The 14,331-nt window shown below is 42.6% G+C and overlaps 1 protein-coding gene across 2 annotated transcripts in view; it reads left to right on the forward strand.

Annotated features, from left to right (window-relative positions):
- Positions 1-14,046, forward strand: part of UBA5 (ubiquitin like modifier activating enzyme 5) — a 41,667-nt gene extending 27,621 nt beyond the window's left edge. For both annotated transcript variants that reach the window (XM_066991988.1, XM_066991989.1), the window contains 7 exons: positions 7,106-7,190; positions 8,040-8,144; positions 8,232-8,359; positions 9,623-9,758; positions 10,483-10,558; positions 11,010-11,116; positions 11,717-14,046. In XM_066991988.1, the coding sequence (XP_066848089.1) occupies positions 7,106-7,190; positions 8,040-8,144; positions 8,232-8,359; positions 9,623-9,758; positions 10,483-10,558; positions 11,010-11,116; positions 11,717-11,800 (721 nt within the window). In that variant the 3' untranslated portion in view covers positions 11,801-14,046. The remainder of the gene's footprint in view (positions 1-7,105; positions 7,191-8,039; positions 8,145-8,231; positions 8,360-9,622; positions 9,759-10,482; positions 10,559-11,009; positions 11,117-11,716) is intronic.
- The last annotated feature ends 285 nt before the right edge of the window (positions 14,047-14,331 follow it).

Here is a 14,331-nt window from a genome sequence, read left to right on the forward strand (position 1 = left end):
ACACAAGGACGCGGAGGCCTTCTTTGCTGAAAAGTTCTCTTTACTACACATGGCCACAGACCACCACTAGGCAATGTTCTGTGATTCAAGGCAAGCATGGGGAGAGGTATGAGGCTAATTAAGAAAAGCCATCTCGCAAGAGACCGAACCCAGGAGCGGGCCCCAAGGAATCAAGAACAAAGTGTCACTGCAAAGACGTGAGACTCCCGTCAAAGAGTTGGGAGTCAGCCGGGCACCCCCAGCAAAGGTTCAATGGGTTTAGGATGTCGTGTAGGCAAGAACAATTTGTGCAGCACAGGAAGTTCTGAGGGAGAGAGGCGCTCCATTTTGGGTCGAAAAGGAGTCCTTTTTCTATCAAGAGAGACAGAAGAGGGCAGAGGACACCACCTCCTCAGAGCAGCCAAAAGCCGCTGCTAATTTCTGTGTTTCACCTGAGACAAGCGATAGACACCGATGCTTCCTAGTCTCTGAGAAGGACACCTTTCCCAGAGCCGTTCCTCCTTCTCAGACAGTCCGTTGCTCTTGTAGTTCCTTGCTTTTGCCCTTGGTGCTGGTGTCTTCAGGAAGTCTCTGGTTCGTCTCTTTACGAAGGAAATCTCTCCTCTTCCCTACAGGCCTGTGTCTCGGCTGTGGAGAAACTCTCTGAAGAGGTCCACCAACTTAAAGAGAATTTATCTTCCCCTCCACCTGAACGAACCAGTGTCCACCAGCTAAAAGAGAATACTTTGGAGAAACTTTCTGAAAAGATCCACCAACTTGAAGAGAGATTATTTTCCTCCCCACCTGTACAAACCAGTGTCTCAGCTATTAGGGGTAAACGTTCATCTATGCAAGGAAGACAATATGGTGGGCACACACACCGCGCCACCCTGTGGTTTTACCTACGTGACCATGGAGAGGACATGAGAAAATGGGATGGAAAATCTACTGCGACCCTAGGGGCACGGGTACGTGAATTGCAAAGGAAAACAATTGGGAAAAAGGGGTTCTCTGAAAAGTTTGCTGCTCCAACTTCCAGCAGGCAGTCCTTTAAACACAGAAACGAAGATTCTGACCAGGACTAGAGGGGCCCTGCCTCCAGCCAGGGGGAGGAAAGGGACAATCGAGTTTATTGGACTGTGTGGATTCGATGGCCTGGCACGTCAGACGCACAGAAGTATAAGGCTTTGGTAGACACCGGTGCACAATGTACTCTAATGCCATCAAGCTATAAAGGGCCAGAGCCCATCTGTATTTATGGTGTGACGGGGGGATCCCAGCAGTTAACTGTATTGGAGGCTGAAGTGAGTCTAACCGGGAACGAGTGGCAAAAGCACCGTATTGTGACTGGCCCAGATGCTCCGTGCATCCTTGGCATAGACTATCTTAGAAGAGGATATTTCAAGGACCCAAAAGGGTTCCGCTGGGCTTTTGGCATAGCTGCCTTGGAGACAGAGGACATTAAACAGTTGTCTACCTTGCCTGGTCTCTCAGAGGACCCTTCTGTTGTGGGGTTGCTGAGGGTTGAAGAACAGCAAGTGCCGATCGCTACCACAACTGTGCACCGGCGGCAATATCGCACCAACCGAGACTCCCTGAGTCCCATCCATAAGCTAATTCGTCAACTGGAGAGCCCAGGAGTGATCAGCAAGACTCATTCACCTTTTAATAGTCCTGTATGGCCAGTGCGAAAGTCTAATGGTGAGTGGAGACTAACAGTGGACTATCGTGGCCTGAACGAAGTCACGCCACCACTGAGTGCTGCAGTGCCGGACATGCTAGAACTCCAGTATGAACTGGAATCAAAGGCAGCCAAGTGGTATGCCACAATTGATATCGCTAATGCATTTTTCTCCATCCCTCTAGCAGCACAGTGCAGGCCACAGTTTGCTTTCACTTGGAGGGGAGTCCAATATACTTGGAATCGGCTGCCCCAGGGGTGGAAACACAGCCCTACCATTTGCCATTGACTGATTCAGTCTGCGCTGGAGCAGGGGAAAGCTCCTGAACACCTGCAGTACATCGATGACATCATTGTGTGGGGTGACACTGCAGAAGAAGTTTTCGAGAAAGGGAAGAAAATAGTCCAAATCCTTCTGAAGGCCGGTTTTGCCATAAAACAGAATAAAGTTAAAGGACCTGCACGAGAGATCCAGTTTTTAGGAATAAAATGGCAAGATGGACGTCGTCAAATCCCAATGGATGTGATCAACAAAATAACAACTATGTCTCCACCAACTAGCAAAAAAGAAACACAAACTTTCCTAGGTGTCATGGGGTTTTGGAGAATGCATATTCCAAATTACAGTCTGATTGTAAACCCGCTCTACCAAGTAACCCGTAAGAAGAATGCTTTTGAATTGGGCCCTGAGCAACGACAAGCCTTTGAACAAATTAAGCAGGAAATAGTTCATGCAGTAGCCCTCGGGCCAGTCCGAACAGGACCAGATGTAAAGAATGTGCTCTACACCGCAGCCGGGGAGAATGGTCCCACCTGGAGCCTCTGGCAGAAAGAACCTGGGGAAACTCGAGGTCGACCCCTGGGGTTTTGGAGTCGGGGATACAGAGGATCTGAGGCCCGCTATACTCCAACTGAAAAGGAGATATTGGCAGCATATGAAGGAATTCGATCTGCTTCGGAAGTGGTCGGTACTGAAGCGCAGCTCCTCCTGGCACCCCGACTGCCGGTACTAGGCTGGATGTTCAAAGGAAGGGTCCCCTCTACACATCATGCAACTGATGCTACATGGAGCAAGTGGGTTGCACTGATTACTCAGCGGGCTCGAATAGGAAACCCCAGTCGCCCAGGAATCTTGGAGGTGATTATGGACTGGCCAGAAGGCAAATACTTTGGGATATCATCAGAGGAGGAGGTGGTTCGTGCTGAAGAAGCCCCACTGTACAACAAGCTACCAGAAAATGAGAAGAAATATGCCTTGTTCACTGACAGGTCCTGTCGTATTGTGGGAAAGCATCGGAGATGGAAAGCTGCTGTATGGAGTCCTACACGACGAGTTGCAGAGGCTGCTGAGGGAGAAGGTGAATCGAGTCAGTTTGCAGAAGTGACAGCCATTCAGCTGGCTTTAGATATTGCTGAACGAGAAAAGTGGCCAGTTCTCTATCTCTGTACTGATTCATGGATGGTAGCAAATGCCCTGTGGGGGTGGTTACAGCAATGGAAGCACAACAACTGGCAGCGCAGGGGCAAGCCCATCTGGGCTGCGGCATTGTGGCAAGATATTGCTGCCCGGGTAGAGAACCTGGTTGTAAAGGTACGCCATGTAGATGCTCATGTGCCCAAGAATCGGGCTACTGAAGAACATCAAAACAACCAGCAGGTGGATCAGGCTGCTAAGATTGAAGTGGCTCAGGTGGACCTGGATTGGCAACATAAAGGTGAATTATTTATAGCCCGATGGGCCCATGACACCTCAGGCCATCAAGGTAGAGATGCAACATGCAGATGGGCTCGTGATCGAGGGGTGGACCTGACCATGGACACTATAGCACAGGTTATTCATGACTGTGAAACATGTGCTGCAATCAAGCAAGCCAAACAGTCAAAACCTCTTTGGTATGGAGGGCGATGGCTGAAATATAAATATGGAGAGGCCTGGCAGATTGATTACATCACACTCCCTCAAACCCGCAACGGCAAGCGCCACGTACTTACAATGGTGGAAGCAACCACCGGATGGCTGGAAACATATCCTGTGCCCCATGCCACCGCCCGGAACACTATCCTGGGCCTTGAAAAGCAAGTCCTATGGCGACATGGCACCCCAGAGAGAATTGAGTCAGACAACGGGACTCATTTCCGAAACAACCTTATAGACACTTGGGCCAAAGAACATGGTATTGAGTGGGTGTATCACATCCCCTATCATGCACCAGCCTCTGGAAAAGTTGAACGATACAATGGACTGTTGAAGACTACACTGAAAGCAATGGGTGCTGGGACATTCAAAAATTGGGATACACATTTGGCAAAGGCCACCTGGTTAGTCAATACCAGGGGATCTGCCAACCGAGCTGGACCTGCCCAATCAAACCTGTTACGCACTGTAGAAGGGGATAAAGTTCCTGTAGTGCACGTAAGAAACATGCTGGGTAAAACAGTCTGGGCTACTCCTGCCTCAGGAAAAGGCAAACCCATTCGTGGAATTGCTTTTGCTCAGGGACCTGGATGCACTTGGTGGGTAATGCAAAAGAATGGGGAGGTCCGGTGTGTACCTCAAGGGGATTTGATACTGGGTGAGAATAGCCCATGAGTTGAATTGTAGTATGTTAATTATTATATAATACTGTATGTCATCACTACCATGATTGCTATATATCATAGATGAAAATGGTGATTAATTAGAATGTATTGGAAAGAGTGTAACCTGAGCATGACATAAATGGTATGGAATAAGGGGTGGATATCTGTCCTGGTTCCAGTTAGGACAGAGTTAATTTTCCCTCATAGTAGCTGGTAGGGTGCTATGTTTTGGATTAGGATGAGAAGAGCGCTGATAACATGCTGATGTTTTAATTGTTGCAGAGCAGTGTTTACACCAGGCCAAGGACTTTTCGGCTTCTTGCTCTGTCCTGCCAGCGAGCAGGCTGGGGGTGCAGCAGGAGCTGGGAGGGGACACACCCAGGACAGCTGACCCAAACTGGCCAAAGGGGTATTCCATACCATCTGACGTCATGCTAAACAGTATGTAGGGGTGGCTGGCCGGGGTGGGGGGCCGGCTGCTCGGGGATAGGCTGGGCATCGGTCAGCGGGTGGTGAGCAATTGCGTTGTGCATCACTTGTTTTCTTACACATTATTATTGTTAATACTATTATCATTATCACTATTATTATTATTATTGTTATTATTATATTCCTGTCTTAATAAACTGTCTTTATCTCAACTCACCGGCTTCACTTTCCCGTTTCTCTCCCCCATCCCAGAGAGGGAGGGGGGAGGGTGAACAAACGGCTGTGTGGTGTTTAGCTGCCAGCCGGGTTAAACCACAACAGTGAGCCAGAGGGGAAGAAGACCAGCATGGGTGAACCAGGAACTTTCGTTGAAACTCCAGGAGAAGAAGAGAGTCTATGTCCTCTGGAAGAAGGGACAGGCTACCTGGGGCAACTACAAGGAAGTTGCTAAGATATGCAGAGAGGAAGTTAGAAAGCCAAAAGCCCATTTTGAACTCAGATTGTCCACTGCAGTAAAAAAGAACAAGAAATCATTTTATAAATATATTAACAGCAAGAGAAGAACCAAAGAGAATTTTTGTCCTTTACTTGATGCAGCAGGGAATGTGATCACTGAGGATAAGGCTGAGGTTCTCAACACCTTCTTTACACCTGTCTTTAGTAGTTGGATCTGTTATCTTCAGGGTACTTCACACCCTGATCTGGATGTCCCCTGTGATTCAGGTGGAGAATCACCCCCTGCGATCCCGGATACAGCTAGAGACATGCATCCACCTGGAGTGTCACAAGTCCATGGGACCAGATGGGCTCCACCCTAGGGTGCTGAGGGAGTTGGTGGAGGTGATTGCCAAGCTGCTTTCCACCATCTATCAGCGTTCCTGGTTGTTTGGAGAGGTCCCAGAGGATTGGAGGCTTGCTGATGTGACTCCCATCTACAAGAAGGGCCATAAGGAGGACCCGGGGAACTACAGGCTTGTCAGCCTGACCTCGGTTCCAGGGAGTTATGGAGAAAGTCATCTTGGGTGAGATCACACAGCACGCGTGTGGCTTCCAGGGGATCAGGCCCAGCCAGCATGGGTTCACAAAAGGCAGGTTGTGCTTGTCCAACCTCATCTCCTTCTGTGATCGTGTGATCAGACTGGTAGACGAGGGAAGGGCTGTTGTTGTAGTCTACTTAGACTTCAGCAAAGCCTTTGACACGGTCTCCCACAGTATTCTTCTGGGGAAACTGGCTGTCCGTGGCCTCGGCAGGTACACTCTTCTCTGGGTAAAGAACTGGCTGGAGGGTCATGCCCAGCGGGTAGAGGTTAATGGAGTTAAGTCCAGTTGGCATCCCGTTACAAGTGGTGTCCCCCAGGGATCGGTACTGGGGCCTATCTTGTTTAATATCTTTATTGATGACCTGGATGAGGGGATTGAGTGTATCCTCAGTAAGTTTGTAGATGACACCAAATTGGGAGGTAGTGTCCATCTGCCTGAGGGTAGGGTGGCCCTTCAGAGGGATCTGGATAGGCTGGACTGCTGGGCTGAGGCGAATGGGATGAGGTTTAACAAGACTAAGTGCCGGGTCCTGCACTTTGGCCACTATAACCCCATGCAGTGCTACAGGCTTGGGGCAGAGTGGCTAGAAGACTGTGAATAGGAAAGGGACCTGGGAGTGTTGATCGATGCTCAGCTGAACATGAGCCAGCAGTGTGCCCAGGTGGCCAAGAAGGCCAAAGGCATCCTTGCTTGTATCAGGAATAGTGTAGCCAGCAGGAGCAGGGAGGTGATCGTCCCCTTGTACTCTGCTCTGGTGAGGCTGCACCTTGAGTATTGTGTTCAGCGTTGGGCCCCTCACTACAAGAAGGACATCGAGGCCCTGGAGTGTGTCCAGAGAAGGGCAACAAAACTGGTGAAGGGCCTGAAACACAAGTTCTGTGAGGAGTGGCTGAGGGAACTGGGGTTGTTTAGTCTGGAGAAGAGGAGGCTCAGGGCAGACCTCATTGCACTCTACAACTTCCTGAAGGGAGGTTGTGATGAGGAGGGGGTCGGCCTCTTCTCTCAGATAACTAATGATAGGACTCGAAATGTCCACAAGTTGCGCCTGGGGAGATTTAGATTAGATATCAGGAGTAATTTTTTCTCTCAAAGAGTGGTCAGGCACTGGAACCGCTGCCCAGGGAGGTGGTGGAGTCACCATCCCTTGTGATGTTCAAGAAACGCCTGGACGAGGTGCTACAAGATATGATTTAGTAGCTTAGTGGGTAGTATCGGTGATGGGAGGATGGTTGAACTAGATGATCTTGTAGGTCCTTTGCAACCTTGTGTTTCTGTGATGCTATGATTCTAAATATATTTCCCATGTGCTTCTGTACTTTAAAGAAACATGTTGATTGCCGTGTTGGTGTTATGTTCTGCCAGCAATTTCATGCAAACTTCTGATACTTATTGCAGTAACGGTGCATTAGAGGAAGGGAAGCCTGTCGATCTTGTTCTAAGCTGTGTGGACAACTTTGAAGCTCGCATGGCAATTAACACGGTAAGACCATCTAAGATAGGAGCTTATGGAGGTCAATTTTCCTCTTATAAATATTGTTAGGAATTGTGGGGACTACAGAAAAGACAGGAACCTATCAAGAGTCTTCTAAAAAAAAGTTTTTCCTTGATTTAAGGAAACAGAATCTGATCTTTTACCCAGTTCTTGTAAGACAGGTTTTATGTTTGTAAACACAAACGTAGTCTTGTAAGTTACCAGCATCTTAGAGCTAGAAAAAGGATTGTGTTTTAAGTCCTCTCTGTATTTCCAAAACATCTTATTTATACAAAAGCATTATTAAATCCTGATATGTTAAATCTAACAAAATTTTTAATACTGTGTATAGCTAATTGTATACTTTATATGACCTTTTTGTATACTGAAAATGTTTTAAGGCTGTGTACCTAATCATTCTGTTTTTCTTTACAGTTGCAGTCAATGCAGGGTGTATGCCAAATGCATGTTTTCTGTTATCCTTCAGCTAATATAATATGCAAATTGTGTGCACTGAACATACACAGATACGCTGGATCTGGGTCTCTAAAAGCATGCCATTATAAGTAGTTTTTGCTATTAGGTTCTCTAGTGTGGGTCTAGTAACTAGATCTCTAACGCCTGTATTTGTTCAAAACTCTCAGGTCCCCAGGAAATTACTAAGGCCTAGCTCCATGAAAACAAATTTAATTTGTCCTTTGACTCTGATAAACAATTTCTATTCTACCTTTTCATCTTCTTTCCAGTCATAGATTTTCTGTCTTAAACCAGGAAGGTCAATGTGTTTAATCATTCTCAATTTACTACTTATTCATTAAACTTCTACAGTGCTGATGTGTGTATCTTTGTGTTTATAAGGCCTGCAATGAACTTGGACAAATCTGGATGGAATCTGGAGTGAGTGAAAATGCAGTGTCAGGACATATACAGCTTATCATACCTGGTGAATCCGCTTGTTTTGCGGTATGTGCAGCTCAGCTGAATTGCTGGTTTGTCTTTCTTATAAACTGGGACCTTTCGTTTAAACTGAATTTCTTTATTTCCCCTCAGTGTGCTCCTCCACTTGTAGTTGCTGCAAATATTGATGAGAAAACGTTAAAGCGAGAAGGAGTTTGTGCAGCTAGTCTTCCTACAACTATGGGTGTTGTGGCAGGAATTCTCGTACAAAATGTTCTCAAGTAAGTGTCTGGGTTGGTCCTATTCAACGCACAGCACCATAAGAGAGAGAAACCTGAAGGAACCTTTCACAGTGGTGGGTCTGGTTCTTTTTATATGTTTGTGGCTTATTTCCTAAAGGTACTGGTATCATCAGACAAGGCTGATGCACACAGTGTTTGAATCACTTTTGGAAGTGCTGTTTTTAATAGAACTCTTCAGGGGCAAGGAAAAGTCTTTAGAGTTTTCCTACAAATTTTTCTTGCTCTGTGTACACACGCACATTTTTATTTATTTTTCTTATTTTGGTATTTAAACAAGCTCCCATTTAACATCACTGAGCAGCTGTAAACAAAAATGTTAGAGGACTAACTGTAATCTTTGACATTCTTACATGGATGAAGAAGAAATAATTTATCTTGCAATATTCATATTCTAGAAATTTGAGGTGAATTTAAAAGGTACTGTCATGTGAGTCCAGCTGCTAAGAACTGCAGGTATCAGCAGAGAAATTTTTTGAATGATTTTACACTTGTTTTCAAAATGATGCACCATCTTTCCCCAGCATCTTTTTAGCAAAAACTTGCCAACTTTGTTCAGCATAATAAGCTTGTTTGAGGTTTTCTTCAATTGCCTGTTTAAACTTCAAAAATGACTGTATGCAGTATTAAAATTTAAGCTTTTAATCATATTTAAGCTTTGAGAATAGGATCTTATTTAGACAAGTTTTAGCCTTAGCTTGCTTTTATCAGTTGTCCAGAAAATTCCGTTACAACGAATAAAAAACATTTGCAAGTGTACCTATGAACAACAAAGTTCCATTTTTCAGCTGCGCAAGAGGCGTTAAATAAAATTGCATCCCAGAAGATGTTTTTCTTTAATGAAGAATGCAAACGTTGCAGCTTAATTTAAATCTTTATTTTCACTGCAAATATGACCCTACATAAAGACAGTTAAACAGGTTCTGATTAGTTAAAAACTCTGCCTTTGAAATACAGGGCACCTGAGTGTTTCAAGCAATGAATTAAGGCACAGGAGAAAGTTGCTTACATATTGCTCTAGACATACTTATTTCTGAGACACTGGCTCACACACTTACAGCACAAGAGGACCAGGCTCTATGTTGATGAAGTTATACTGTTGTCAGGTGACTACAGCTTATTTTAAGACAACTACAGTAATTTTTTACAACTCCGCTGGTCACAGGTATGGAAGTGTATGCTAAAAGTTCTTTGTTACATTTGTACCTGTGTGTAAGGACCTGGTTTCTCTATTTGTGTTTCTAGGTATCTTTTAAATTTTGGTACTGTGAGCTATTATCTTGGTTACAATGCAATGCAGGATTTCTTTCCAACTATGGCCATGAAGCCAAATCCACAATGCAGTGACCAAAATTGCAGGAAACAGCAGGAAATTTATAAGGTAAAATTATTATTTTTTCTTTCTTAAGAACAAAGCAAGCTACAGATCTGTAGAAAAGACCTTCAGCATTGCTCCAGATTTTCAGCAGCATTGTCTTCAGATGATTGCATGTTTATAAAAACAGTAGTTAAATATGTTTCCTTTAAGATAAGTCTGACATCTTTGTCAGCACCATGGACGGTGAGATTGAGTGCACCCTCAGCAAGCTTGCTGATGACACCAAGCTGTGTGGTGCGGTTGACACACTGGAGGGCAGGGATGTGCCATCCAGAGGGACCTGGGCAGGCCTGAGAGGTGGGCCTGTGCGAACCTCATGAAGTTCAGCAAGGCCAACTGCAAGGTCCTGTATCTGGGTTGGGGGTTGGAGTTAGGAGATCTTTAAGGTACCTTCCAACCTAAACTATTTGATGAGTCTATGAACATCTAAAAAGGTGGACGTAAAAGTTTGCATGCAGTTGTATCAGTTGTGGCTGGTTTTGTTTTGTTATGTTCTTTTTTTCCCTGTAACAATTGCTCAATCTTTCTGGCAGTCGTATATTGTTGAGTGTTAATGGTCTTTTTTAATTTGCAGGTATTTTGTCTTTTTATGCCTAACAAACTTCTAAATGGTGACTGTGTATCTCATTCAAACCTAATATTTATACTTCTTAATATTTAGGTTTGATCCATCCTGTTGTTAAAAATCAGACTGCTACATATTCTGTGTCTTTTTTTTTTCCTTCAGAAAAAAGTAGCTGCACAACCAAAACAAGAAGTGACTGAGCAGGAAGAAGAAATAGTGCATGAAGACAATGACTGGGGTGGGTACTCAGATGGAGACTAACTGAAGCTTGGTATTGGGAACATCATTTAAATTCTTTGTTTTGGGTGAACACGCTGTAGACTTCTCATACATCCTATTTTTGGAATTTACGTTGTTTAATTACTGCTGGCTTTTTTCACAGGTTTGGACAGTAATGCTAAAACAATCTGATCTAGTTTTAATACGATTAGCAAGTTTTAGGTTCAACTATTTAACAATGTTTGAATAAAATATTTAGCTATTCTTATCTGTAAGTTAGGTATATGGAAGTGTTTCATATATTGTAAGGGGAAAATGTAGCATTGATAATGGGAATTAAGTAGTTGAAATCAAAGGTCTTTACATTTTTTTTCTACTTCAAAAAAGTTGCTGCAGTTGTTTTTTTCTTGTTATAATGTGATTATTAAAGAAATCTTCTAATAAAATTTTCAATTCCTTTTAACGCAAAGGGATCGAATTAGTATCAGAAATTTCAGAAGATGAGCTGAAGGCTGCTTCTGGTCCAGTACCTGATCTTCCTGAGGGAATTACTGTAGCATATACTATACCAAACAAGGTAATATATTTATTATTTACAAACACGCTACTTTTATTAACAAGTCTTACACATTAAATTTATAAGACTAGCTACTGTGGTTATCCGTCAAACCTTAAAATAAAATAACACCTTAGCGCCAGTAAAACTGAACCTCAGCACGTCCAACTGGTGTCTTCTGTGGTCCAGTTCTGTGTTTCTGTGAAATACATTACTTCAAACATAGAAGTTAGTGTCAATGTGGTTTTGAGGTGTCAGGAGTGATTTCGGGGGGGGAAGGGAGGAGGAGCAGGGAAGGCACGGAAATACAAATTTCTCAGTTAATATTTTGACAACTAGTATTTTAACATATTTATCTTTTTTAAAGTACGTATAGTCAAACAGCAGTTAGTACACCTGGGGAACACAGAATCTCTCTGTTTTGCAGCCAGAACACTCAAATTTCCAGTCAGAATAGAGTTTACAATTTGTAGACCAGTTTGCTGTAAATCAGTTGAGTGCTGTAATTTGAGTGCTTGGTTTTGGGAAAGTGTGGCATACCTGCAATAAAGCTTACTGTACTTGTGGAGGTTATTTTTTGTGCTACTTCTGTTGCTGACCTCTTTTTCCTGTTACTACTAGGCAGAGAATCCAGTAGCTGAAGAAACAGTGGCTGAATCTGAAGAAAGCCTGGAAGAACTCATGGCCAAAATGCGAAACCTGTAGCAAAACAAATACTAACTACAAATCTGGGAGTTTGGATTGACATCAAATCTTGAATGGACTTTTTTTTTTTCTCCAATGAAGCTTATCTTTACATATCTGATTAAATGGAACTGTTACAGAGGTGGGAAGCAGACGGGCTTAACCTTGGTTATGTTCTGTTGTATATTCTCATCTTTAACGTGCAGAGTTGTGCTACTGTAAGTTTTAGTTTCTCAGCATTGCTGAGAGCAGGTAATCAATGGAAATTTAAAGAGGGATAAATTAATAAAAGTATGCATAGCATGTTACATGCAGTATCAGGTTATAAAAACACACTTTAGGAAACATGAAAGATGAAATCTGCTGGCTGGAGTGGATAGAGTAGGTCAAGAGCAGCTGACAGTGCCTCACTCATACTGCTGTTTGTTTTTCCATGCATTTGTACTAGTTGTTCACTGGACTTTGACAGAGCCTTTGCATGGATTGTGCTGTGGGTATGTTTAGTGAGTAAATGGCCCTTTTCAGCCTTTTCATCTGCCTTAACTTATATGAATTTCCCTGGTTCTATCACTTCTTACTACTGCTTGTTCATAGTTAGCTGCCTGTATGTGATAATGCTTTCAGTATGTTGCAACCTAAGTCTTTTGTTGGTAGATAGTCATGCTGGCAGACTGGATATTAGCATGACGTTACTTCAGCTGGCAGATGTTTTTCATGGCAAAATGGGTAAGAATTCCAAGTAACACTGGAATGCACAGGAGGCTTTCTCTCTGAAAATCAAAATTTGGGGGGGTTTTGTTGGTTTCTAAAAGGTTAGCTATAATTCTGATCTACCTCCATATGGGGGTATATTTAAATCTGAGTTTACATAGTAAAACTTCTAAAGTTAGATGCTCTAAACATTTAGTGTTGCAAATGTCTAAGTTGAGTACCTGAGTTACTGTATTTGTCTTGTAAATAATGTTAATACGGTAGTATTAACTTTTAAATTATCCTGTGTTAAACTGACCTGTAAATGTACACAGTATGTAGTGCCAGTATCCTTCCGGCCATGGAAATATCAACTTCAAATATTTTAACTGAACTGGGTGTCTGATCCAGAACGTCATCATTGTTTAGATGTAGTTTAGAATGTAGATTGTAGCATCTGCAATGTGATAGAAATATTTCTAACTTGTGCTGTTCAAAAACCTTTTTACAGCCTGGTGCAGCTAACACAGAACTAGCTGATACATGTTAGTAGCCTTATCCAACCAACACATAAAAAGAGTAATATTTTGGAGGTGCTTCTGTTTCTTAGGGTAACTGAATGAATACTTAAAAATTTGTTTCTGATTTCTAAGTAACTGTAACAGGCTTCAAAACGTATTTCCTCCATAGCTAACGCTAGATTACATTATTTAAACAAATCATCTTTGAAGTTGGTGAGGGTTTTTTTTTGTTGTTCTGTAAAATGGAAGGTGTTTTGTGGATTGAGTTCAGTTTTGGAGAAAACATGTAAGAAATGAATTGTAATGAGGAAAGCAAAAAAAATTAGATCATTAAAGAGGTACATACTTGAATCAGTCTCACTAAGTCTATGTTAGCATGATCTGAGTGTCAATTTAAGTGTTACATTTCTTTGTGAGAAACTACCTTTCTGTTGGGAACAGTAAAAGTGAGGCACATGCTTGATGCTGGAGATTGAGGCAACCAAATGGTTGACTCATTTCTACAACAGCTTAGTTAAACTAGACTCAACTAATTGACAGCTTTACAAGAGGCAACTGTTTACCATTTTACTCCATGTACAGTTTTATGACCAAATTAATACATTTTCATATGCACAGAGAATGCAAAATGGTTTTTTTGTTAATTTCAGACGCTCAACCTGCATATACAAGATCTGAAGTAGAAGACACTTTGAGAAGACTGTACGTGTCAATAGTTAGAAGTATTTAGAAATAACATCAGAGCAAACAACAAAAAAAAGCAGCTTTAACAATCTTTTTCCAATTAAAAAGATATTTACAAGTATAATCTATTCCACCCATAAAATCTAATGGACAATTTATGACTTTTGTTATGAACTAAGAAATCAGGCATATTGCAGTGTTTTTCTCCAGCTTTATTTTTTGGCAATCTTGTAAACAAAGCTCTAATTTTTTACAGTGTATCATGAATGTTATTGAGATGATACATATGATTAAAACGCTATTGAAATTGAAGACTTCCTGCTTTGAGGTGTTCAAGTATTAAATAAATTACAAAATTTGGCTTATACCAGATCTACACATTGCTTGTTTTTTTTTGAAGTTTGTGAGGTCAACTACAAATACATGAACAACTGTCTTAGAGTGCCATGACCACAGCCACATCAGCTTACGGCCAACACGCAGCCTAGAAGACCCTCCATTATTAATTGCAGTCCTGTTGTACTTACTATTAAAATTTTCTTTGGGCTGATAGGGAAAGCAGATTGTTTCCTCACTGTTTTTGCTAAACTGACCGTGGATGATCAGGATCTGCTACTTTTACAGACTCATTTTTCTTCCAAAAGTAGATCTATGACT

The sequence above is a fragment of the Anser cygnoides genome, chromosome 2, assembly GCF_040182565.1.
Source record: "Anser cygnoides isolate HZ-2024a breed goose chromosome 2, Taihu_goose_T2T_genome, whole genome shotgun sequence".
Classification (NCBI taxonomy): Eukaryota; Metazoa; Chordata; class Aves; order Anseriformes; family Anatidae; genus Anser; species Anser cygnoides.